General features: G+C 33.9%; 1 protein-coding gene across 5 annotated transcripts in view; it reads right to left on the bottom strand.

Moving 5' to 3' along the window:
* Nucleotides 1-8269: 8269 nt before the first annotated feature.
* The window catches only part of LOC111030824, a 59129-nt gene continuing 41719 nt past the window's right edge, over nucleotides 8270-25679 (bottom strand). The window contains exons 4-22 of one of the 5 annotated variants that reach the window (XM_022310520.1): nucleotides 24347-24616; nucleotides 24016-24207; nucleotides 23446-23906; nucleotides 23155-23305; nucleotides 22800-23076; nucleotides 22345-22709; nucleotides 21634-22230; nucleotides 20806-21156; nucleotides 20554-20719; nucleotides 20163-20371; nucleotides 19716-20093; nucleotides 18205-18693; nucleotides 17185-17196; nucleotides 16841-17032; nucleotides 16428-16533; nucleotides 15485-16044; nucleotides 13334-13455; nucleotides 12464-13078; nucleotides 8270-10272 (exon numbers count right to left, since the gene is read on the bottom strand). In XM_022310520.1, the coding sequence (XP_022166212.1) occupies nucleotides 10159-10272; nucleotides 12464-13078; nucleotides 13334-13455; nucleotides 15485-16044; nucleotides 16428-16533; nucleotides 16841-17032; nucleotides 17185-17196; nucleotides 18205-18693; nucleotides 19716-20093; nucleotides 20163-20371; nucleotides 20554-20719; nucleotides 20806-21156; nucleotides 21634-22230; nucleotides 22345-22709; nucleotides 22800-23076; nucleotides 23155-23305; nucleotides 23446-23906; nucleotides 24016-24207; nucleotides 24347-24616 (5627 nt within the window). In that variant the 3' untranslated portion in view covers nucleotides 8270-10158. Of the gene's footprint in view, nucleotides 12197-12463; nucleotides 13079-13333; nucleotides 13456-15484; nucleotides 16045-16427; nucleotides 16534-16840; nucleotides 17033-17184; nucleotides 17197-18204; nucleotides 18694-19715; nucleotides 20094-20162; nucleotides 20372-20553; nucleotides 20720-20805; nucleotides 21157-21633; nucleotides 22231-22344; nucleotides 22710-22799; nucleotides 23077-23154; nucleotides 23306-23445; nucleotides 23907-24015; nucleotides 24208-24346; nucleotides 24617-25679 lie in introns of all 5 variants that reach the window. The other 4 variants (XM_022310516.1, XM_022310517.1, XM_022310518.1 and 1 more) reach the window with 4 other exon arrangements.

The raw sequence follows: 25679 nt of genomic DNA, 5'->3' as shown, positions 1-25679 counted from the left end.
TTTTAACACTCTAACCCCCTCACCTTAACTACGTCACTGTCTACCGTTGTTTATTTTTAACTTACATTAAAAAACAAAATCAATTTTGCCAAAAAGAAGTGTTGCGTAAATATTGAGTTTTATTAAAACTGTCTATAAATCATAATTTTGATTACGAAATTGTATTTAATGTATGAATATATTATAATTAATATTAAAAAGATAGTATAATCGAAAAATCCATAAATATTTGAGTGCAGTTTTTATTTTATTTATGTGTTATGAATAATGAATTAATTGAATACTACTATTGAAGAAGTACCTATGATATTTAATTGATGTTGTGTGTCAACGTAGGTCATAGGTAAAATGTAAAATAACTATTATGTGTTACAGGTGTGTTACACTTTAATACATTTTTTACAAATTTACTTTTATCTTATATACTTTTGAACACAAAATAAATTGTAACATTTTAATAATATTTCATAATATTATTTAAAATATTTATCAGGTAGTTGTTAACATTAATAATTAAATACTTATAATTATTGTAACAAAATGTACTATATTATTCCTGATACCTATAGGTATGTTTACAGATAGTATTACGTTTTAGGCTTTTAGACGTTGAAAAAAGTGTATTGATTAACATAACGATCATATAGTTATTAACTCGTAATGTTTGCTTATCCACTTCATGGTATAGAGTCCGGAGCTTAGCAATCATTTTGTGATTAATCTACTATGTAATTGTGATGATTTGCATACCTTTGGTTTTCTCGGAACAAATGTTTTTTATGTAGTTGTGCGGGAGAGTGGTTTGCAATTTTTGATATTCTTGTCGTACACCAATTATTATACTGTAAGAATTATAAATATTTCTGATCTATCGCACACTATAGTCATCTACCACACATCTACAGAGTCATTCCCACAAAGTCGATGGTAGCAACGATTAATCTTTATCCTAATCAAAGAGGTTGACTATGTTAATTTTTTGCCTACAATTTAAATTTAATCAGTTAGTCAGAGGAAAATACGATTACATGTTCTTTAAGGAAAATGGACTTATTCAATTTAATACTCCTTGTGTAGGGTACTGTGGCTCTCTTTTAAAAAACAATTGTATACCTGAAAATGTACGGAGAGCTTTAAATCTTGGTATGGTTTAAAAAAATGCGTGGTACGTCACAATTTTTGCTACCGTCAAATTTAGCCAAACAATAATGTAATTTAATGATAAAGATGACCCATTTGAATGACTTCTAAGATACGTTGAATCATATTGTAGTATATAATAAATATATGTTTGGATAATTATTTTTTCTAAGCAGTTATATAATATTTTTATGTTAATAATGTTCAAAAATAAATTATTATCTTTTAAATTGGGTAATTAAAAACAGCGTGAGACTTGTACACCTGTGCACTATTGAATAATGTTTACTAGATATTATTTAAATATATTATAAATATTGTTTCAATTAATATTTCTACATATTTTATGTATAGTTTAATGACATTTTAAGTTTTTAATTAAATATAAAAACATGTAGTAAACCACATATGACCTATAGTAACGCCAAACGTGTGATAGACCTCATACGACGAGCAGGATAAGTCAAGAATACCCAATTTTTTTAAATTAAATTATATTTATTAATTTTTATTGTACTTTGATACATACCTTCATTTATTTGTTGCTAATCAAAAGTTCTTTGTTTGGTGTAAAATGTACATTATTCATGCATACAAATATTTAACTGGGTATTTGATTTAAAAAAAATATTGTTCATATAACATTTTTATTTACCTATTTTCTATTACCTTGTCCTCCTAGCCCTACCGCCAAAAGTACTAATTACAAATGTCTTGAGATAAAATAATAAACAAAAATAGTTATTAAGACACGTAACCCATAATATAAAACGGCATTCTATTTATACAAACAACTTGTTTAGGCAATAAGCCAATAAGCGTCTTAGAAATAAACTTATTGACGATATACGTTGGACATTTTGTTAAGTACATATAATAAAGTTATTCATATAATTATTTTTCATTATTATTTACTACCTACCTAAGTGAAATGTACCTAAATTATTTAATTTTGTAAACATGTAAATGGATTATCACTAGTTTTTTTTACTTTGATAGACGCATATAGTGACATTTTCCAGAGGCAAACTGGGATAATATTGCATGCATGGAAAAAGCTATAGACAGATCAGGCCGGTTTTTTTTTCAAAAAATATTGAAATCAATAATAAAAAGAAGAAGATGATTGTAGTTTAAAACAGTTGTAATGCATATTTACCACGCTAAATAGTATCTACTATAGACTATACTACTATAATATATTTAAAATGAGTACTTTATTATAATATATCACAAATTTATTAACTGTGTGTACAGCATATATTTGTATTACTTGTAGCCCATGCACGTTGTTAATGATTTATAAGATGATGCATGGTACATTTAAAAACTCTAAGAATGATTAATAATTTAATCACTGTACAGTTTATAAATTATTTAAAATATAATATGGACATAATTTAAAATTTCCAATAAAATTAGTTGCTTTTTAATAACGTTACCCACGGTCTCCCAATGTTATCAATCAATGTGTAGTTGTCTAAAGAAGCCAAAGTTCACTTTTTTTGCAGCCATTACTCATTAGCATACCGCTTTCAAATATTGTCATAACTTCCTTATCTTATTTATTAGCCGATTTTTGATATATTTTAGTGAAGAGAATGACCTTTCTCGCGCCTCTTGTGTAACCAGTAAATAAGTACCCAGCTACTTATACACCAAAGATAAGTTTATGTATACAATACTATGTACATTATAAATAAATTCAAATAGCAACCAGCTCAATTTTTGCATGTTTTTTAAGTTGAAATCACAGGGCTTTCATTATTTTCTATTAATTATCTTATATTATATGCCAACGTTGTCAATATTGTACGAATTATTGATCAGTTTTTTTAAATTATCCCATCAGCAGTAGAATGTATTAATTTTACAACGATGCGTGTTTATATTTTTATTATTTTTTGTGTCTGACATCAGTACATCACTTGTCACCTTTTGAGGAAATAAAAATGCTTCGATATCTAATGCTACTCTAGCATCTTTTCCTGTGGGAAAGTGAATCTTGTTAGTACCTACTTCTTGGTGATAAGGTAACAAGTAAAAATTCTTAATTGTGTTTAAAAACGCTGGAAAAAACTATACAAATTTTAGAAAAAACAGGAATTTTTACCCACACTTAGTTTAAATTTTTACCAAAAGGTTCGTCGTAAGTATATTGTTATTAGTGTAATCAAAAAAGAATGTGGAGCATACATTTACAATGATTTTTAATGATCGTTTGAAGTTGGAATTTTTACGACATTCGATAAATACTAATAAATTTGACGATTTATCATTAAACGATTTTCTTATTTTGTTGTAACTAAAAAATAAATAACTCATATAATTAGAATTTCTATGCTTATTAGTTATACTACAGTAGAAAAACAAATTAAAATATATTGAATTAATATTTAAAGACAAGGCGATACAGGAACTTTTGGTACATGCTTACACTACCAGACTGACAGACCATCTCCATTCAGAATCGTTTTCAGTATACTATTATTATAGGTATATCACTGAATTCAAATTTAACAAATTCGTTACAGTTACCCACTCAAAAATGTCTTTAGGTACATTAGAGCTGTACTTGTTCACCCTAATTTGTTAAAAACATATATTTTATAGTCTGTAAACCAAATAACATTAAAAAAAAGATTATTTCAAAGCTTTTTCTGGTAAGACTTCTGTAACGCTATTAAAGTGTACTGGGGATAGAAGCAAAAAAACCATGTGCGGTGGGTTATTGTTCACGAATCTTAAAGTCGAACTTTCAATTATTTTATCCATCACATGGTTATTCTACAGTATTATTCGTAGTCGCTTTTCATCACAAATTGTTTTTGAAGATAAATGGCATATTCAATAGCTCCTAACTCTAACTGATTGTTTGTCCATTCAATGGAACGATTAAGTATAGGTACCTGAAGATGTAATGGAACAAGTGTTAGGCAATTGATTTTTTTTTAAATATAATACTATATGTATATTATTGTCTAAACATTTTCATCCAATCATCAAATAATGTCAAATCCATGTCATCGAATAATGCATTAAATTATAGGTAGGTATATTAATATATAATATTATATTACTAACCTGTCATCCAATATTACTGCATTGGAACTAAATCATTGATATTTAAAAGTTCACACCCCACTAAATTTACCTTGTTGACGCCGTCAACTTTAATTATAATTCAATTTCATAACTGCAGGCCGTTTATAAAATCATTATTATTTTTCGCTGAAATATTCTATACGAATTGGGCTTAAACTTTAAATTGATTTACTTATGGTCGGTATACGGAGTAACTACGTAGCTTCTTTCGTGTTATGATTTGAGTATGAAATAATATAGTTATTAGATTCTGGTAGGTACTTAATAATAATTTAATTTATTTAAACAAAGTATATTATTGGACTTACAAAATATATTATGAACCATGTACGATTACTTATATTCATATTTACTCACCAATTTAATCATAACTTATATTATTCATGATGTGTTCGCACTAAAGTCAAATTACTTTTATTTTGACTGTTGGCCGGATAAAATTTGTTCACGGCCCACCATTTGTACATTATAATTTGTATATTAGACAATATAAACTTGCCCGAAGTCATGACCAATTATATATTATAAATGTTATTAAGTTTCATACAATTTCAACTAATTTTAGACCAAACCTCGTCAAAGGTGGCTTGTGACTAGACCTAAACGGCTATACTTTAAATTATAATTTATATTGACCATAGGTACTTTATTATTTATTATGACTTGTTTATGTTATAAACATTCTTATTTGAACATTGTACTTAGCACTTTTAATATTATTTGTCATAACTTTATATTCTTATATGTAGATACCTATATATAAATGTATTATTAGATTCCAAATACCGATTAAATCTCATCGGACTTGATAACATTTTTAATATAATTTGTCACGACTTGTATTCTATATACTTTATTTATATAAGTACTTAGTACTTACTATGTATATATTGTATAGAATTATATTATTATATTATATTATATTATATAGAATGTACAAAGTATCCACGTTTTGCAATGTGTATATTTTTATCCGACCATACCAAGTGACGTTTACCTATTAGCATTTAGCATTGAAGAACAAATGGCTGTATATGAGAATGATTATTAGGTGTTTTTAGACTATTTTACCACAATATTATGTACAGCAGTGCCTTTTCCTACTGACAAAGTTTAAATAGAATATACCCCTGCTATACTGACATTATTATTTTCTAATATATTAAATATTTGATTCTACAATTATTTTCATTTCGTCTGAGATTATTAGTTATTATTCTATGCGTTGCGTGTCTATTTAAACCTGTTGTTTCAAATCGTGTCTATCTTCATCTTCGAAAATGGATTTAGACTTTTACTTTTTAGAAAAGCGAGTGATGGTACCTATAAGTGTTATTTATTTGATTATTTCCCGAGTTTACTAGGTAGGTAATTAATAATTGTCCAAAACGTCATTACCGCTTACACAGCCCAGGGCGACAAATGTTTTCGACGATGCTATAACAGAATATCAGCAGACCATTATTTTGTTTCATCCGATTCATATATATAGTGGCTATGGTGGCAAACAATTTAATCCGGCCCCACGTTGTAGCACAGTTGAGCACCGAGAATGAACTCCAGAGAATGATACTCATTGATTTTCGAAGTTTTTCGATTTTCTCAACGACTTCTCTAAAAACACGAGGAAAATTGACCGATGACTGTCGAAAACTATATCGAAGTAATATCGCCACTATACAATTGTGCATTTCTACATATTTTGTACTTAAACGAATATACATTATTATTTATTATACATTACGCATTAGCGTAGGTACTGTGGTCAGTAAACCTATGGTAATCATAATATTATGGTTATCTGATATCTCGACGATTATCTTATAATGCATTTACGAAAAACGTGCTACGCATTATCGTCGTTAATAATATGTTATGCTTATGAACTTATGATCACGATTTAAGACATCTTAAATCGTGGACGTGATATAAAATGTTGTTCGATAATTTAATAATTATTATAATTGAATAATATTATATAAATTGAAATAATAAATATTTTTTGGGATTGAACGTTATTCAATACTTCTTACTTTACTTAATATACGGGTAGTATTGACATTTTATAGAAATCATATAAATTGTATTTAGATAGCGTATAGCTATAATTAAGAAAATAACATTCTAATTTATTACATTGCCAAATCTTTTATAAGGGATTCTTTGGAATGGTGATATTCAACACTTTGGCGGTAGCATACATATTATATGAACCGAACAGCTCCGAACCGTCTTTTGAGTAGTTTTATTTATGATATAATCTAGGTATTGCTTTCAAATTTAATACCTCGGTACTATAATAATAATGTATTGTTACAACTCTGCACTGCAGTATCATAAAGATGCCTATATATTATAATATACGCCCAGTGTTTAATCCAAAGATACTAAAGAAAGGGATGCAACCCTGGAATTTCATCCAACCACTCCCTGAAAAATACAACTATCAAAAAAAATGTATTTAATTAAATGTGCAATACTCGTTTCGATTGTATTGCCAATTAACAAATTATAATATACCTTTCACATATTTTATATCAAAATACCAAGAACTTACTTATCTAATCGTGTTTTCAAATAAAATATTATTAATTTTATCAATGCTTTAAAAACATTCTCCAACTATTTACTAAATTTGGGATAAGACGCATTAGGATATTGATGTATACAAGCAAGTATGTAAGTATTGCGATGGAGAAGACCCGCCTCAGAAATTCATTGAAGAGGCAATCGATTGTATTGATTTGAAATCAATTTGAATTAATTTGTATAAGATAAATAATTATATGTGATATTACAGGAAATGAAAATAAAGTGAGCACCCTCTAAGAAAATTATCTGATTTCAACACTATATAATGTGTCTAGTACTTTCATGGCAATCGTCACAGTGACAGTGAGAAAGTAAGTATATCTAATTCGTTGACGGTATATATAATAATATAATATAGCCTTTACGATTTTTGTTTGTTTTTGAAGAACAAATTATATTGTCAGTGTCACATACTAATATTATAGTGTGTACACCATGTTGGTATTAGAGATACAGGTAAGCCGGTGACGATGATTAAGTATAATATAGTTCAAACACTACTATTTCTTTCTCTCACACTTTTATTATCATCGAAACAACAATTATTATCGTCATAACCAATAATATTATTATATACATTATACATATATTATAAAAAAAAAAAAATGTTTTTATGATAACAATTCTAAACTAAACAAAACTTTTAAATGTATAGATATACTACTTAAAATTATTACAATTATGATCTATATATATATAATGTAAAACACTTCAAGTCGTTTTGTCGCAAGCGTCAATGCCTTTGGGGGATACACAGGATATAATAATTATATATTTAGTAAATAATGACTAGAATACAAACGGCGGAGGTTCCACCACCCTTCAATTACCGCAATACGAATATAATAAGAACATATATTAATAATCGTAAATGCCGCGTGTTAATGTAAAAATGCAAAATAATAATAATAATGATAATAATAATAATTTTAATTGTATGATAGTAAAATTACAGGTGTAAACTTAGAAACGTAAATAATAAAAACAAATACAATAGTACAACAATAATTAACAAATAAAACTAGGTTATTTTGTTAGTCCGAAGGGAAAATTTATCAATTACGATAATACAAAATATATAATATTATATCATATTTTTTTGATACCATACGTTGTAAATAGAAGTTAAAATTATAATAATTACAATATATAGGGGTATATAGACAGATAAATGATAACGACAGATGGACGTGCAACACCTCTATACTATAATATATTATAGACGGTACACCCTATAGATATGGGTACATAGAAACCATACGAGGGATCAATAATCGTTACCAACGCCTATAAGAGGCATCGATCATTATAATATTGTAACAACACGATAGAATCATTATAATATGGGTATATTAGGGATAAATAAATAAAATATACTATGTGTGTATATATTTATATATAAATATATATATATAATATATATTTATATGGGCATAAACTTCGATAAAAAATAAGTTAACATACGTTTTAATTGATTGTCAACAAAATTAATAATAATATACCGTCGCCACGGTGGTGGTAACCAGCAGTCTCTACTATTTAACACATAATACATTTTACAATTTGCACATACATATATATTCACACACTCAAGTGGGTGCACAAAGACAATTATAATAGGTTTGGATACATAATAATTTACCATATAATCTAGTATAATTTAATTTAATTTCTACTAACGACAGACGGTCTTCGTGTGTGATGTGTATAAAACATGATCATATAATTTAATTATAATTATTATTACTTTATATAATATTATTATTCGTGTATTCGACTTATCAAACTATTCGAAAACCGTCTGTTAAAACATAGACATCTACAATATCGATTTATATATATTATTATTATTATTATTATTATACTAAGACTATCACTACGATAATTTGTTACTAAAATACTATTATAATTCATAATAATAAATTTTTAATGATACATAAACATTTAAACACTTAGTTGGGAGGCATTTGGCTTCTCGGCAGACTTCAAGAAACGACGACGATTATGAATGTCAAACCAACATTTATATATTTTTTTCAGATGTAAAGAAAAGAAACATGCACGTCGTTACTTATTATGACATTAGTCATATAACGGTGGCATTGACTAAAAATTATAACAACAACACGATAATAATAATAATAATAATAATATAATAATAATAATAAATGGCACGTAGGTACGTAACATTTTTTTACGCTGTTAATAATTTATAAACGAACAATATAATCGTATAACTGTAAATAAAAGCGATAGATCATAATATTATATAGGTAACGTTAAAATATTTTATACAAAAAGATATGAAATACATCGACAATAGACAATATCATAAATTAGTAGGTAATAGTATGATGATCGATGATCGAAATTCGAAATATATATAACAATATTAATATGTCGTTTACAGGTATAGGTACGCCTATATACAGTAACAGAATAGCTAGTGTATAGATTGTCAATGTGTGTTTGGTAATAATTTGACGGTTTTTAAATAGAAGTCACAGACGAAAACGGAAAATAGTTCTACTATATAATAATTCAGTTGGGTTTCCCGCCGGGGTGCGCGAGACAACACATTTTCAGACGTTGCAAGTAATTTTAAAGTACTTGTAAGCGGAAGATTAACCATTAAAAAAAAATTATTTTCTGGGCCATCGTCGAACTCTCTCTACGCGTGTTGTGTAGATTAAATGTATTGGTTTATATAATATTTAAGATCGTCATCACGCATAATAAGTATTTTACAGGACGTGTGTCCGAGTATTGTATATTAAATAATATTATATGTATTAATAATCAGTTGAAATATGTTTGTTAACAGTTGTGTCTGTGTAAGTGTGTGACGCGTGTGTATGTGTGTGTGTGTGTGTGTGTGTGTGTGTGTGTGTGTGTGTGTGTGTGTGTGTGTGTGTGTGTGTGTGTGTGAGAGAGAGAGGGAGTGACAGTGTGAAAATTAATTTCGAACTTTTGGAGAGCTGTGAACTTGAATCGATATTTTGCGCGAGAACAATGATATTTAAGTACTTTACAAACAAGACGAGCGTTAACGGTAAGTACCGAATTATAAGGTTTTATACAGAAGAAGAATTGTCTTTAATCAATAAAATCGTAGGCGAATAAAGGTATATGTGTCATTATAATATTATAACAATGTCAGCTGCACACCGCGGTATCCTGCGATAGAAAACGGAGGCGATGCGTCTTATCACCCAAACGTCATAACATTGTATCATATTATTATGAACCGTATCGACGAGGAGGCGCGCTCGAGGACTTAGAGGACGAGGACTGGGACGGCGACGAGATGGGGTGAGAGTCTCAAGACGATTGTTTGTAATTGATCGGCCCGTAATACATGTTACGGTAGTCCACGTCGGCGTACTCCATGTCGCCGCCTTCCGCGTAAGCGCTGGCCGCCGGCGGTTTGTAGGGCTAAAAATATACGATACACGACACACGTTATTATAATATCATTGTATATGTACCTATATATGTAATGCCTAAAAAATAATAATTTATACGGACTTGCACTGGACGTGCACAGGCTATTGCATTCCTGTATAGGGTGTTAGTGTGGGCACGGGAGGCGAGTGGGTCGCACCGCTGGTTATGTAACACTATTATGGTTATGGTTCAGCACGGGGGGAGGGGATGGGGCATAAGCGTACGTACCTATATATACTTGAGCGCGCGAGGACGGTTGTGATACAAATGCACACGATTGACGAGTATTATTGTATAGTGTTACGACTCGAGTTAGTGAAATAATATTATTATGTTAGTAAAACAAATATAGGTACACAGAGGTGAACAGAATGCTGGATTGCTGCCATGGTGTTCCACGCCGACAGGCTCGCCGCCGGGGTGGCAGTGACGAGTTAGCGGGACGAGAGTCGATGCACGCACAACAATCTCACATAGGTAATATAGGTAGAGGTACAGCAAGAGAACACAATATTTGTATACTGTATTTGTGGACGTGTATACCGCAGATACGGTTTTAAACCGACGAAAAACATAACAATATAAAATATAAAATAAAACGTGCCTAACAATATGATATCATTGTATATCAATATATTATTATGACAATATATGTGTCATTAAAATAGTATGACATGAGATACGTGTACAGAGTCGTAACGACGGTCGATGGTGTCGTCTACACGTCGATTTCGCGGCCCACGTCGTGGAACTTCACCATGTTTTTGTTGGCGCCACCGCCGTTCGCTTGGTGCTGCGCCGCGGCCGCCGGCGTCGCGGCTGCGGTCGGTCCGCCGCCCGGCGGGTTGTTGCGCGCGTCGTTTTTTTGCCGGGGTCGGTGATGGTGATCCAACTCAGCGGCCGCCGTGACGTTTCGATATCTGTCCGCAAGCGGTTGGGGTGGCGTCGGTGATGGTGGGTCGTCGGCTTCGGCATCCGCCGCGTAATCAGTCGCGTCCAGGGGTTGCGGCTGTTCCGCGTCGTCGTCCGGTTCGACGGCCACCACACCTCCCACAACGCCAACCCGGCGTCGGCGGTTCTGTTGGCGGCGCCAAGAACGCTTGGCCGTCAGCGATTGTTCGTCGGAAACGTTGCCCGCGGACGCGGTGCCGACACCGCAGTACGGCCGTTGCTGTTGCTGTTGCTGCGATTGCCGTTTCGACTGTTGTTGTCGCGTGCCCATGCTAGCGTACACGTCTGCGGCGTAGTAGCCGACGCCAGACACGGTGTTGTAATTGCTGTTGGCGGCCACGGTGTTATAATTGTTGATGGCGGCTGACTGTACGGGTGGTCCGTCGGCGCCGTTGGGGGCCACGTTGCTACGTCTTCTGTTGCCGTGCTGTTGCTGTTGCTGGTGATGGTGGTGGTACTGTTGCAGGTGTTGAGTGCTGCCGCCGATGTTGCCGCCGTAGTAGTGATCGGCCAAAGGTCCTCCACCGACGCCGTCCAAGACTTGCTGGCTCCCACGACGACGTCTTCCCATGGTCCCGCCGGCGTTCATTGATTTGATCTTGTCGGCGTCGCCGCCAACTCCGTCACCTCGGTCGTCGCAGTCGTTGTCTTCGTTGTACCGGCCGACAGCGTTTTTCTGTTGGTGCTTCAGAGATTTTTGGTACGCGTCTTCCCGACTGGAGCCGGTCACCTCGAACTGGGTCATTTCAATGGACTGTTGTTGATGCTGCAGTTGGTGCTGCTGTTGTTGTTGCTGACGATGGTGAACGACGCCGCCGCCGACGGTTGAGTACCCAGCGGTGAGAGCTGCCTCGGCCGTGTCGTCCGCAGTCACACGGTGGTACAACAGTTGGTGTTGTTGCTGTATTTGCATACGGTAAAACTCGTCCAAGCTCCGAGCTCCTATCCCGACTCCTGTTAGCTGTTAATCACACACACATACACGCACGCACGCACACACACATACGCACACACACACACACCCAATCGCGTTGTTAGTAAATATATGGTATGTTAGTAATTTCGCAAGCATTGTATAAGATAAAAAATAAAAATAAAAATACGACTAAGTATATTGTTCTAATATAACAAACGGACGCGGTTGATAAGGGCGTTGTTGAGGGGGTGTAGGGAGGAGTGGACGCGACTACAACATATATAGCGATTGACGCGGTCCATCTGTACGTACCTTATTGTTGCCGACCACGTTACCGTCACCGTTCAACAACTGCTGCAGGTTCTCGTAGGTGTCACGGCGGGCCAACGACGGCGGCGCCACCGATGCAGACGGCACGCGCGTCCTGGGCGCCGGTTTGGGGAACGTCGCCGCGGAGAACGCGTCTTTCCGTCCATCCTTGCGGTCCCCGGCCGCCGGCGACGTTTTCGTCTGGTCGGCGCCCACACCGCCGTTGCCGTTGTCGTCTGGACGGTCACCGCCGACGGTCGGACGTCCGGTCGGCAACTCGGCGACCTGTTTGTCGGTGCTGCCGGTGCCGACGGTTCTCATCGACCGGAACTGTCGATCGCGTCGCTGCCACGCGGTCGCCGCGCCGCGGTTCGGTCTCTGCAACGAGTTGAACCGAACGGCGGCCGCCGGACGACCTGCGACGTCGCCCGATTTCGGGGCGGTGGCCTGGCGCAACAGCGACACGTATCCGCCGTTTGGCGACCGGTGGATCAACGACGACGACGGCGGCGGTGGCGGCGATGGGTCTGCAGGCGGCAGTGGGAGCGGCGGCTTGCAGTTAGTGCGGCCGACCGTGTTACCGTTACCATTGCTTAGACGTGGTTGACGCGCGGGTGACTGTTTTAAATCGGCGAACAGGATGATTGGCGGGGGACAAATCATAAACGACAACGCGTACACGAAACAAAACAAAAAACAAAAACAAAACAAATAAAAACAAAGCAAAAACTACAAAAAAAATAAGTGCATGCTTTCTCTGTGAGCTAATGTTCTGATATTATAAAATAAAATAACACGCAATAAAAATATATGTAGTATTATTATGTTACAGTTATACGGTGGTAAGTCCTGACGAGGAAATCGATGACTAACCTGATTCGGAGGTGGTCGCATTCCGTGGAACGGTAAGTTCTCGTAGAACGCGGCTTTCGAGTCACCCGTAGCCCCCAAATTAGATTCGTTGTCCTGCTGCTGACCGGCTCCGCCTCGCGAATCTAAACATAGAATGAATTGAAAATAAATATTTAAAGACGATTGCATATTTTTCAGATATCCCAAATGCCTCTAACATCCCTTGGACAGTATTATGCAGTAATGTGAAGAAATCGATTCATTTTCAAGTTATCGAGAGGAACCTGATCATAACGGTATTATTATATAAGTATCATTATCGAGGGCTGGGTTTCTATTCCTCGCGGACATATTGTTTGCCGTAGCTGAGGATTTTTGCACTGTTGCAACGGATTTTTTTTGTTGATCAATTAAAAAAAAACTTTTGGCTTAATGCTTAAAACATTATTGATACATTTTAATTAGTAGGTGTACTACACCGTTTTACCAAATTATTTGAAGGTTATGACTTATGAATGTGTTTCCCTGAGTTCACTAGTGTTGGTGAAGAATATCAAGCTAACTGCATGTGTGTAATTTTAATATTATATAATAATATGGACAGACACAAAATTGTCACATGTGTAAGTATATCATAATATGTTTGTCAATTATACCTATAGTGTGTGTTTATCGTCTAATACATGTATATGTGTGAGTATAAATATATTAAAGGGTCAAAGGTGATTGAATGTTACAACATTTTAAGTAATAGCATAATATTCGCATTTAAATACTTTGAATTTATACTATTCTGATATAATGGTATTGGATATTGTTTTGGATATTGATTTGTGTTATGAAAGCTTACATTTTTATTTCATTATCGAATGTTTCGTCGTGTATTTTTGTTATCAGTAATGTTTTGAATCGCAAAATTAAATTTCATTTGGATACGTATAAAATGAGTTGTGTGTAATTTTTGTTTTTGTTTCAGAAACGAAAAAATATAAATGAATTGTTTGTTTATTAATGTACTTATATTATATTATTCTGTATATTGTATGTCATGATTACTTATAAATAATCATTTCGAACAAATCATAGTTATAAGTGATAAAATTTAACTATGATTTATTTATAAAAATTATATAACAATATTACACTTGATTGTATGAATTGAAATTAAAATTTTTTTTTTGTATATTATGAGGAGTATTTTGATTGCAAATAAAAAGAGTATTTTGGTAGTGACTTTAATACAAAAGTATCTACTAAAAGTATATTTTTTTTTTTGCAACACTGCTTGATGCATATCCATCCTCAGCAGTTTCCTATACCTTAAGTGTACAAAGAGTTTGATACTGTGTTACCCACAGACCCATAGATCTTGATTGAACAAGTTGATTTTAATATTAGGTAAACGTTTACGATTACTCTACATAATACTTGCGTGCTTGTTGTCGGTGAATATATTTATGTATAATATATAATATTGTAAATAGCTTGTATCGATCATTAAAAAGAAAACAAAATAACATCACACACAATATAATAACTACATCTACGTTTTAAATACAACATACAACACACTATAAAACTTATCGTAAACACACTGAAACACAAGCATCTATAACATTTATAACTAAAAGACATAACTTCAAAGTCCATTTTTCCAACATTTCAGAAAAAAATAAAAAACAAAAATGTAAATTTTCTGCCTTTAACAAGTTTACTTTCTAAATTGTGTGTGATTTTTTTTTGGCTAGCTGATACAGTTAATAGTATTTGTATTGTGTCTTTATTGGTTTAATTCCAACAACCAATAGAATTACAAAACGGACTTCGCATGTAAGAAAATATTTTCAAAAGGACGGTGTTGATCATCAGAAACATAAAAAGGCAGAATACATTTTTTTTAAATATAGTGTTGAAATAATAAGTCTCGTTTTCTATAAAATTGTACTTGTGTCATTGTTATGTCTCTCGGGTATAGTTGTATTGTAGCGATGGGTCACCGTAAGATTTTGTAATTGAATTTATACAATATATTAATTAGACAGAACGTGATTTCCTTAAAGATAAGTTGTAGGCAGTTTATCGTTACTGGTCCCGTGCAATATATTATATTATTTATTGATATTTCGAGTACGATTTTAGGCGCCGCGCATTATTACGCGGTCGTATTTCTACCTGTTACGGAATGATATCTGTCCGCGCCGGACGCGCCGTTGTCCGAACTCTGGCGGACAGGAGGTGCGGGAGGAGGTGACGTGGGTGATGGTTTTTTTGGCACCAAATTATTATTGGATCCAATCATCATGCGACGTATACGAGCCGCGCGCGCAGACTGCGTCTCGTTGGCCAATATAATGCACTCGGCCGCCGGTTTTCCTTTACCCGAGTGGTTTTTTTTCGACTTGTGTTTATCGCCCTCGTCGGAAACGATTCTGTCAGCGGGCCCGCTTCCGCTGTCCGCCGTGTCGGTCATCGCCGATTGGGAGTGAATAGTCGACAACGACTTGTGCAACTGCTGTTTCGAATGCACCAACACGCCCGGCTTGAGAGGCCACTTGCCGACGACGCTCGCGGCGGATGAGGTCCGCTGGCTGGAAAACGATTCTGAGTGATCGTCGCCGTATCCGGGTGGGGGCTTAGGGTTGCCCGGGACATTCGCAGCCGACTGATCTGTACACTGCTGAGCATTCGCGGGGTTGGCACCAGAAATCGACGACGTGGCACTGCCTTCGGGACTACAATAGTATTCGTTACAAGACCGCTCGACAAGGTTGTGTTATCGTATAACTTTTAGCAAGGTTTAAGCAACCAGCAGTCTTTTGTAGCGTGTATAGTGTATACAACAGTATAATATAAAGTATAGTAACGATGTCTCCAAGCACGTAAGTTTTAGCAGTAAATAAGAAGAGCAAAACAACAATAGCCGCCGTAAAGGTAAAAAATGTAAGAAAAAATATGAAAAAAATGTAGGTAACAATATTAGGTATTCAACCACCACCGACATCATATACGTCCCGAAAGAGGAAAAAGAATAATTATGAGAAAAGTGCATTTGAGTGCTAGCGCGCGTACCAATAATAATAGTCAACGCCAGTGCCCGTAACTATACAATACTCACTTTTGTCGCACTTTCGATATGTTTAATAGCAAGCCACGGCCTCGGTGCCGGCGCCAAACGACTGGTACCCTATACGCCGTCAATGAAGGGTATTTTTGTTTAACATCTAAATATTAAAAACAAAAACGGATCACACAATAAAAGCTATACCTACTAAATAAAAAAAAAACACAAATAGGTACATAGTCTACTACATAAAATAATAATACAGACAGAACAATACGCACTAATATAATACTAACACTATAATGATTATATCACTACATCCACAGTTGGTATACCTTTTTGATATGTTCACATGCTGTAGTTCTCAAAGTATTTTGTTACCCGTTTATCAAATTATAACAATGTTATAATAACTTATATTATTATTGTATACATATTTTAATAGAAAATAAAAATAGAACACTTACATTTCTGACGTCCTCCCGACACTCCGTTGCCTGGTTTAATGTAACGATTCTTACAAACAAACAGCAACAGGATAACAATGACGATGATGACAATAAGTAGCAAAATCACAACCAAAGCCACTAAGACTACCATCACTGGCAACCCACCCAAACCTATGGTCGCCAACAACTGTTTCCACCACGGAGCGTCACCTATTATTATATGCGTACAAATTAATAAATTGAACATTTTCGAAGTAAACAATAATAATATATAAATATATAAAATAATGAAAATTTCTAAATTATAATTATGTTCTACTATTAATGTTCTCTAATGATTTTATCGACATATAGTCACTTACTTTCCCTGACAGCTAGTAAAAAAAAGAAATATATAATATATTACTATAAATACATAATATGCAGTCTATATTTTAAAAGACAGGTGCAGATAACATTTCATAAATATTGTTAAATGCGTTAAAATGTATAGAATAGCTATACCATGACACTATTTATGCGTATTCATTAAACAAGTGATGCTCTTCTTTTCCAATCAGACCTATGATCGTGGCTTATTGGTACACCGGTATAGTGGGGTGAAGCCCTGGGAGTGGTGTCACTCAATAACTCTAAATGTTTTAAATGTCTTACTTTTGTATTACCCATCCAATGACCAATTGTCGATTATACCTACCATCAATGGTATTCCAAAAACTTCTAATTTTTCCTGAGACCTAGGTTTTCAAATTTCCTCAAAACTACATACTAAATGATCTGTTGCTCCTTAGTCCAACCCATTCTGAGTACGAATCTATTCTTTAATACCTTAAATTATCCATAGATTTAGTAGTAGCAGAAAGGATTCAACGAAAATTCCTAAAAGTTGTTGCTTATTATATAAGGGTCTCTTATTCTCTACATGATTATAACTTATTACCCTATAAGGAAAATATAAAATTTATCCATCCTTGCTAATCAAAGCCACATTGAGATATATATATTATGTCTTACCTAACTTGTGTCCAACTCAATTGATTACCTACCCTCCTTTCACCACAAATGCATTTAAAAGTTTCACCCTGGGTAATAAATTGAATAAATGGATTATTTTTAAATAAAATAATATATATTTTGTAATACTTCTAGAAAGGGATTTATTAAAGGGAATTTATAGCTTTTTGCTATGATGTTGATTTAAATTTTAAAGTTCTGTAGTTAATTGCATCACTTGTTAACTATTTTTATTTTTAAGTATCATATGTTTTATTCTATATCTATAGTTATGTTGTATTATAATTTAGATTTGCATCTGATTAGTTACATTAATTATTAATTAATATTCCTCATAATTCAAAATCATCAACAGATGTGTTTATTACCTTGAACTTGAATGCTACACTGGTCCCATCCAACAGTGTTGTTTACAGTACACACATATGTCCTGACTCCTTCTGATGCTCCGTTGTTAGGTATATTGTCGCTACCTCTTCCTTCATCATCTTCGTTGTTACTCACTTCCAGTCTATCTTGTAATATTAGTATGCTCCTGTTATAACTTCCGATATTATCCACTTCATTCGATCCACTGTTGCCCGATGATCCAATCGATACGGTGATGATCCTCTCAGTAGCAGGAGAGTCAGATGTCAAAGATGTCGATGAATCGTTCTGGCGACCCGAGTTTCTTATGGTCCACGTGTATTGTACTTGACCTGGATTTGCAGTAGCTGTACACACCAGTATTCTCTTTTCACCAGAAGATGAAGACAAAAATTCCTCTAATTCGGAAGATTGATCAGTGGAACTAGCAGAGGACTCTTGTTTAAATTGGTCCACGGTTAGCATCCTAAGTTGACAGCTAGGCTTATCTATAAAAATACAATTCTCATATTCAATTTAGAAGCAGTACGAGAAAGTTATCAATTCGACAGATGTCAACAATATTTAATAACATTTTATTTATGAATACAAGTCATCATTGCAAGAAGATAACAGGTTACCAACAATTTTAAATCTTATCATTATTGTTTATCAAAAATAAATTATTAAGGAATTAATTAAAAATGTTAATACCGAATTATTACAGTTTAATATTCATTCATATATACATAACTGAATAATGACCAAATTTGTGAAACATATGCTTATTGTTTTCATGAATATGATCTATTATCAATAAGATAAACTCCATATAGCCATTGAAAATAACGATAAATATATTTAATAAGATTTAATTAATTAGTTATTATGTTTAATTTGAAATATAATGTCATACAAATAATGTATATTTAAATATTAAATATTAGTATAACAACAAATTCAAATTTTCAAAATAAGATTTGAGCACATTTACTGACGTATCGTTTACAGTGATTCTATCAATAATATCTAAGCTGATTAATTTCGAAGTTGAAATAACAACAGTGGTGGATTTTGGGATAATTTCCAACAAATTACTGAAACACTAGGAAAATGTTTGCAGCTTACACCGGTTAAGAAGTCTAAAAGATGTAAAATCGATAATGTTAGCGATTACAGATGATGTCAGTCTAAGAAAATTTTTGGATGTCACAATAATTAATGACAATAAATTTATAGTATGTACGATGTACTTATAACTTGTCAGTGTTGTATGCAATTAGGGAGAACAAGGGACAATTTTTTTTCAAGAAATATTTTCCTTTACATTTGGTAGTAATAAATTATTAATGTAAATTAATACATTAATTTATTAATATTATTATTTGTTATTTCGTATATAATTTAAGTCAGGACTGAGTGTCTAAGTTCTCCATACATTTTGTCTTTGATTGTGCCTCTGGTTGTTAGTTTTACATTTCATTATTTTATTATTTTGATAGTTGTGACATCCTTAAATGATTTCACTCACACATGACGTCCAAATAAGTGTATGCAGTTCCGTTTCCGTGTGTGTTGCGAGCCACGCAGGCATAGTAACCAGCTTGTTGTCTACCCACAGCTGAGTTTAACACCAACTGTTGATTGTTAATTTGGCCACCACCACTTCCAGAGCCTCCACCGACACCACTGTTGCCAGCGCTGGCGATCGATGAGAGCCTTTGCTGGGAAGACGATTGAGTCGACTGAGACGAGTTTCCTGGCACATTCCAGTTGTTCGTACTGGCAATGTAACGCCACTCGAAACTGGGCTGGGGTCGGCCCTCGGCGTGGCAAAACACTTTTTCCGGTATATTACCTTCACTGACGTGCACGACCGTTTTGGAAACAGTCATGTTACCAGGAGGATCTACAACATATAAGAATAGAGATTTAAATTGTTTATTATCATGTGTGATATGTAAAATATCTGGCTTACATTCAACAGAGAAATTCATTATCGATTCTGACACGGGCGGTCCAACTTCATTACCACTGCTCCGGCAACTGTATTCCGTAGAGTCTGTTATAGGATCCAAACCTCGACCGCCTGGCCAGTTATCCATGCGCCATATCAACGTGCTGCGCACCGCTTCAAAATCGTTTTTCAACCGTTCCGCAGGTAAATATTCCGTCAGTATTGAATATCTGTAACAATTATCATTCAGTCAAAAAAAAAAATGGTATTTACCTAGTTTAAAGGTTCTTTAAATAGAAATAAAGGTTTGAATCCTAAGTAAGCACTCACCACACAATATATTTATATATTGTAAGTAAGAACAAATATTATTTTTAATCATACATTAAATATAAAATGCAGGACATTTTACCTTTCTTTGTCCATTGGACTGTTCATTGGATCGATGAGGACACCTCGGCGTAACCAGTTCACAGAACAATGAGGATAACATTCAACTGTGCACGATGCATTTACATGTGTTGCATTATAAGCCACCCCTAAATATTGTGGAGGTCCAGTAATGTAATTTGGAGGAGCTACAAATAATAGAAATGTTTATTGTATTGGTAATGTATTTTTATTTTCGGCTGATTGAATTTAATAAATATTTTAATTATCTTACCAAAAACCTCGATGTATACAGGCTCGGAATATGTGACCCCGCCTTCGTTGTAAGCAGAGCAGGTGAAATTAGCGCGAGTTTCCAATGAGACATGATCGACGAACCATTCGGGGTTGAAATTCCCTCCACCAGTATTTCCGTTGGTGCCAGGACTAATTCCAGTTCCAGAATTTATGTTAGGATTTATTAGTCCTTGATTTTGATGATAAAATGGATGTCCATCGCGAAACCATGAGTAACGAGTAGGATGTTGAGGCCGACCAAGAAATTGAGCATTGCATCGCAAAGTAACATTCCTTCCTTTTATGACTCGTCGCGGGGTGAACTCCAATGTCACCGGTCCCGGAGCAACTGAACAATTTAAAAAAATGTATTTATTCAATCAATTTAAATAAAATGTCATATGAATATTACAATTTGAGCATCTACTCAACAAGTTATAATATATTACCGGTTAAGATAAGAAATTAATTATTTATTATGTGATTGCAATTAAGATATAATATATTCTTGTCATTTATTATTTTTTAACATTATATTTCGACGTAATTAATGTTTTTCATTCAAAATTAGACCCATTTATTTAAGCGACAATTATGTATAAATAATCGTTTATTATTTCTATATTTTTATTAAGCTACAACATTCTTTCTACTAAAATATAATCAGTAATTTTATGAATTCGATGTACATAGTTAATGTTAACTGTCAAGTTTATGTCAAGATTCTACTACATGATAAAATTAGTTGGATTTTTGAGAAGGAACCTTTTTTTTTTGTAATGTAAATAAATGTTTAAGTGTTGAATAAAAATTTAAGCAAGCTTACAATATACAATAAGAGGTGTCTGATCCGACATCGGAGTAAGGAGACCAGCAGCGTTCCGTGCTCGACATGAATAATTTCCATGTATATTTTTCGTCACATTAACCAAAATAAGTTCTCTATCGGTGCACACCACTTTTCTTTGCTTTTTATTACGTCTCCTTGTATCATTATCAACAGCATATGAGTCATATTCTCCTTCTCCGTGTGGTTCACTGGTGTCATAGTTCAAAGTCATGGCATTATTATCATTATCATTATTTTCAGTATCGAAATCATTGTCTTCGTCTTCTTCCTCTACAAAAACATCACTACTGTCCGGTGATCTAGTGCAGTTGGGCAACTGCATTTGTACGCCATTCCAATACCAATGAACAGATGTTAAATTCAAAGATGGGTCGTTGTTGGTGTCTTCAATGTTTTGCTGATCTTGTTCTAATTGTACGGCACATCGAAGTGTAACGTTGCGATGTTCCGATTCTAATACAACTGGATTTGATCCAACCATATTATTGTTGATACTGCTACTCGCTGTTGACGCAGTTTGATTTTCTTCGAGTAAATCGTCTAGGATAACGTGCAATTTTACCTTAGGTGTATCTGTAATAAATATGACAAATTAAAACATTTCAATATTTATTTAATTTTGTTTTGTTTTACTTAAGACTTAAAAGTAATTACTGGTATTTAATGTTAATATACTGTTATACGTACACTGAACACGGACGTTTGCGAAATTTGTAGAATTGGCTGCCCCGACTGAATTCCTGACCCGACATTCATAACGACCCGAGTCGTAACGTGTTAACCTCCTAACCACTAACACCGTTGCGTCTTCACCATTTCCATCTCCATGAATGCCTCCATTTCCATTGACCAATCCTTTAACTCGAGCATATTTTGCCGGATTTCCCATAGGATTCATGTGAAATCTATTATTGGCCCCGTTCGACGATCCTGATAGCGTACCAGTACCAGTAGCTGGTGTTACTGCTGCATAAGACGATGCTGATGATCCATGATTTGGTGAAGAAGGTTCTTCCTCGTCAATTAGTTGTAACTCAATGCCATCCCGATACCTATAAAAGTACCATATTGTATTAAAGTAATTAGCAAACTGTATTTTTACCCTACATGGGATGTTGTATTTTAAATAAATAAATATTCACCATTTAACAGGTGTTCGGAGCTTATCTGGATTGGCATGGTATGCACAATGGAGCCTCAATTCCTTAGTTTCGTTTACCACCACAGTATATAAAATTGATTGATAGTGCAATCCATCGTATGTATCTTTAGAAGCGTCGGTTACAATCGGGTTGACAATATTGCTACTATCAACTCCTCCTTTACGCTGTTGACCTATTTCATTTTTTATTTCGTCCTCTACAATCGCACCAGAATTTTCACCGTCAGTAATGGGCACTACCCAGGCAGTTGGTACATCTGAAAACAGAAATTGAATTGTTTAAACGTTTTTAAAAACCACCGAATCAGACAAATAGTTCTGTTAAATTTACTGACATTTTACTCGAATTGTCATGTTTACAGTAAGAGGTTGATTCGGCGATGAACCGACATTATTGAATGCGTCACACCGCAGTATGGAACCGTCTTGTTGGCGATGAAGTTGAGACATTGATAATTGGCTGTGCGTGTCTCGGGTGCCATCAGCCTGTAGAATAAATCCCACAGTTAGTATTATCATTAGTATATTAAGGTACATTTTGGTGATTTCCTTTCGATATTGAAGAAAATATAAAATAAAAGTTGTATTAATTGATTTTATTTTTTTTATTTTGTATTGTTTCTTACCTGATATTCGGTATGCTGTGCTATTTCTACGGGGCCTATGATTTCTGCTCCACCTTCCATACGTCGCTGTTCCGAAATCAAGTAATCGCTGGGAGACCTAGCTGTAGAACCCCCGTTTTGCTGACTGTTTCCTAACATAACGGGTGCGCCGTGCTTCGACGATTGAACGGGGGGTGCATGAACATTTTGTTCATTTTTTATTCCACTTCCGTAATCATTGTCGTCATCATTTTCTTGATCCTTATAATAATAATACCATGTCACGTTCGCTTGAGGACGGGCTCCACGGGCCGCGCACCGAATTACTAACGGTTGGCCTTCTGTAGTTTCAGCATAAACCACTGCTCCGGAATTTCTATCATGCTCGCTATTTTGAGGCTTATAACGATCGTCGACTTTAGAAACCTTAGTTACAGCGGTGCCTGATGATGACGTGGACATTTCAACAGAGTAAGGACTTACTAAAAAATGTATGTAAAAGATATTTATTTTCAAAGTCGTCTAGAGAATACTAAATTATATTATAATTTATAATAGATTTACTTTTTATCTTAAATCTAATGTACTTACCGTTTACAGTGACTTCGACATTGGATGTTAGAATTGGTGATGAATCAGTCGCAGTTTTTACTCTACATTCATATCTGCCGTTTGCACCTCTTTTCCCAATAACGGTAAGAATGCTTTGTGCAACCCATAATCCTGAGTACGAGAAAACGTCATCGGACATATCGGAATCCACTTTGCGGTATTGATAATCAACTGGAAATATCAAGAATTTATACCCAATTCTAAGACATTGTTATAAACGAGAAGATATGTTGGTCAAATACATTATCATTTTAATGAAAAATGAATGGAATTTGATTATTTTTCCAAGTGTTGGATTAAAATATATTACCTAAATCAGTATCATAAATTGGACCACGACTATGTTGCCACCACGTGACTTGGGGTATAGGCCTGGCGCGGCCTGCACGACATACCAGACGTATTTTATTTCCTTCATCCACTGGACCCACGATTGCTCCAGATGTTAACTTTTTCATAATACCAAATTTTGGATCGCTATTTTTGTCATCGTAAAAATCTGATGTAGGATCTATGTAATTATGAGCTGAAAGATCACCGAGTTCAGCAAATGTACCAACACTGATTGATTCAGGGTCAGCTATAAACAGAAATAATAAAAGTTAGTATGTATGATATTAATAATCATGGTTCTATAATGAAAAGGTTCTAAATTTATTGCATTTTTTCTAAAGTTCATTTTTTAATAGAAATGGTTTTGGAATACAAAGGCGCATATTTTAAGCTGGTTATATTCACGGTTATACGATAATTATTGATGGTTTCATGAAATCAAATTTAAAACGCTCGTATAATGGAAGCAAATTAATAACAATACGTTAGTATGAAAATGTTCTATTTCAATTAATCACTACCAATAATATAATTTTATATGATAATAATATAGATACAGTACGAAGTGTCTTCCTTTTCAACTTAATTATATTAGTTTAAAATAGTACACAAGGTAGATTAATAAATTTCAACAGCATTTTACGTTCGAGATATAGATTTCGATGTTTCACATTCATTACATTGTTCGGTGTTAGAAGGTTGGCAGCACTGAGAAAGCATTATTCTGAAAAGGATTCAGCTAACAATAGTACAAATAATAAATAAAAAGGAAAAAGTTCTAATTAAATAATTTTTATTTTTGGATGAATAGGTTCTAATTCCAAAACTTTTTCATACTTGACAATTTATAATTTGTATTTTATTAATGTTCGTACTGACTAATACAGAAAATTATTATTATAGCTTTGTGAACTAAACTATACAAGCTGCTTTATGCTTGAAAACTCAAAGAATAAAAAACATTTTTACAAAGAGTAAAATATTTGAACTCAACCCTTAAAATTACTCTCCTGAACAATTTCATAAAAACGATTTAGAACCTTTTCATTCTAGACCCACGTAATTTAAAACGTAATTAATTAGTTTATATAATAATGCTTAGTATATGTATAGAATCTCATTAAATATTATATTCAATTCATACACATGTTTATAATTCGATATATTTATTTACTTTCGTTTTCATTAAACTGCGCACAATTTGTATGGTTGATTTGGAAAACTGTATGCCATTTTTAATCATGATGATATAATTACATTTGTTCGGGTTAAAATAAAATGTTAAAACTACTCAAATTAATACTATATAC

This window comes from Myzus persicae, unplaced genomic scaffold (genome assembly GCF_001856785.1).
Source record: "Myzus persicae strain clone G006 unplaced genomic scaffold, MPER_G0061.0, whole genome shotgun sequence".
NCBI lineage: Eukaryota > Metazoa > Arthropoda > Insecta > Hemiptera > Aphididae > Myzus > Myzus persicae.
Note: the sequence above shows the minus strand (reverse complement) of the source record. Positions and strands in the feature narration are given on the sequence as shown.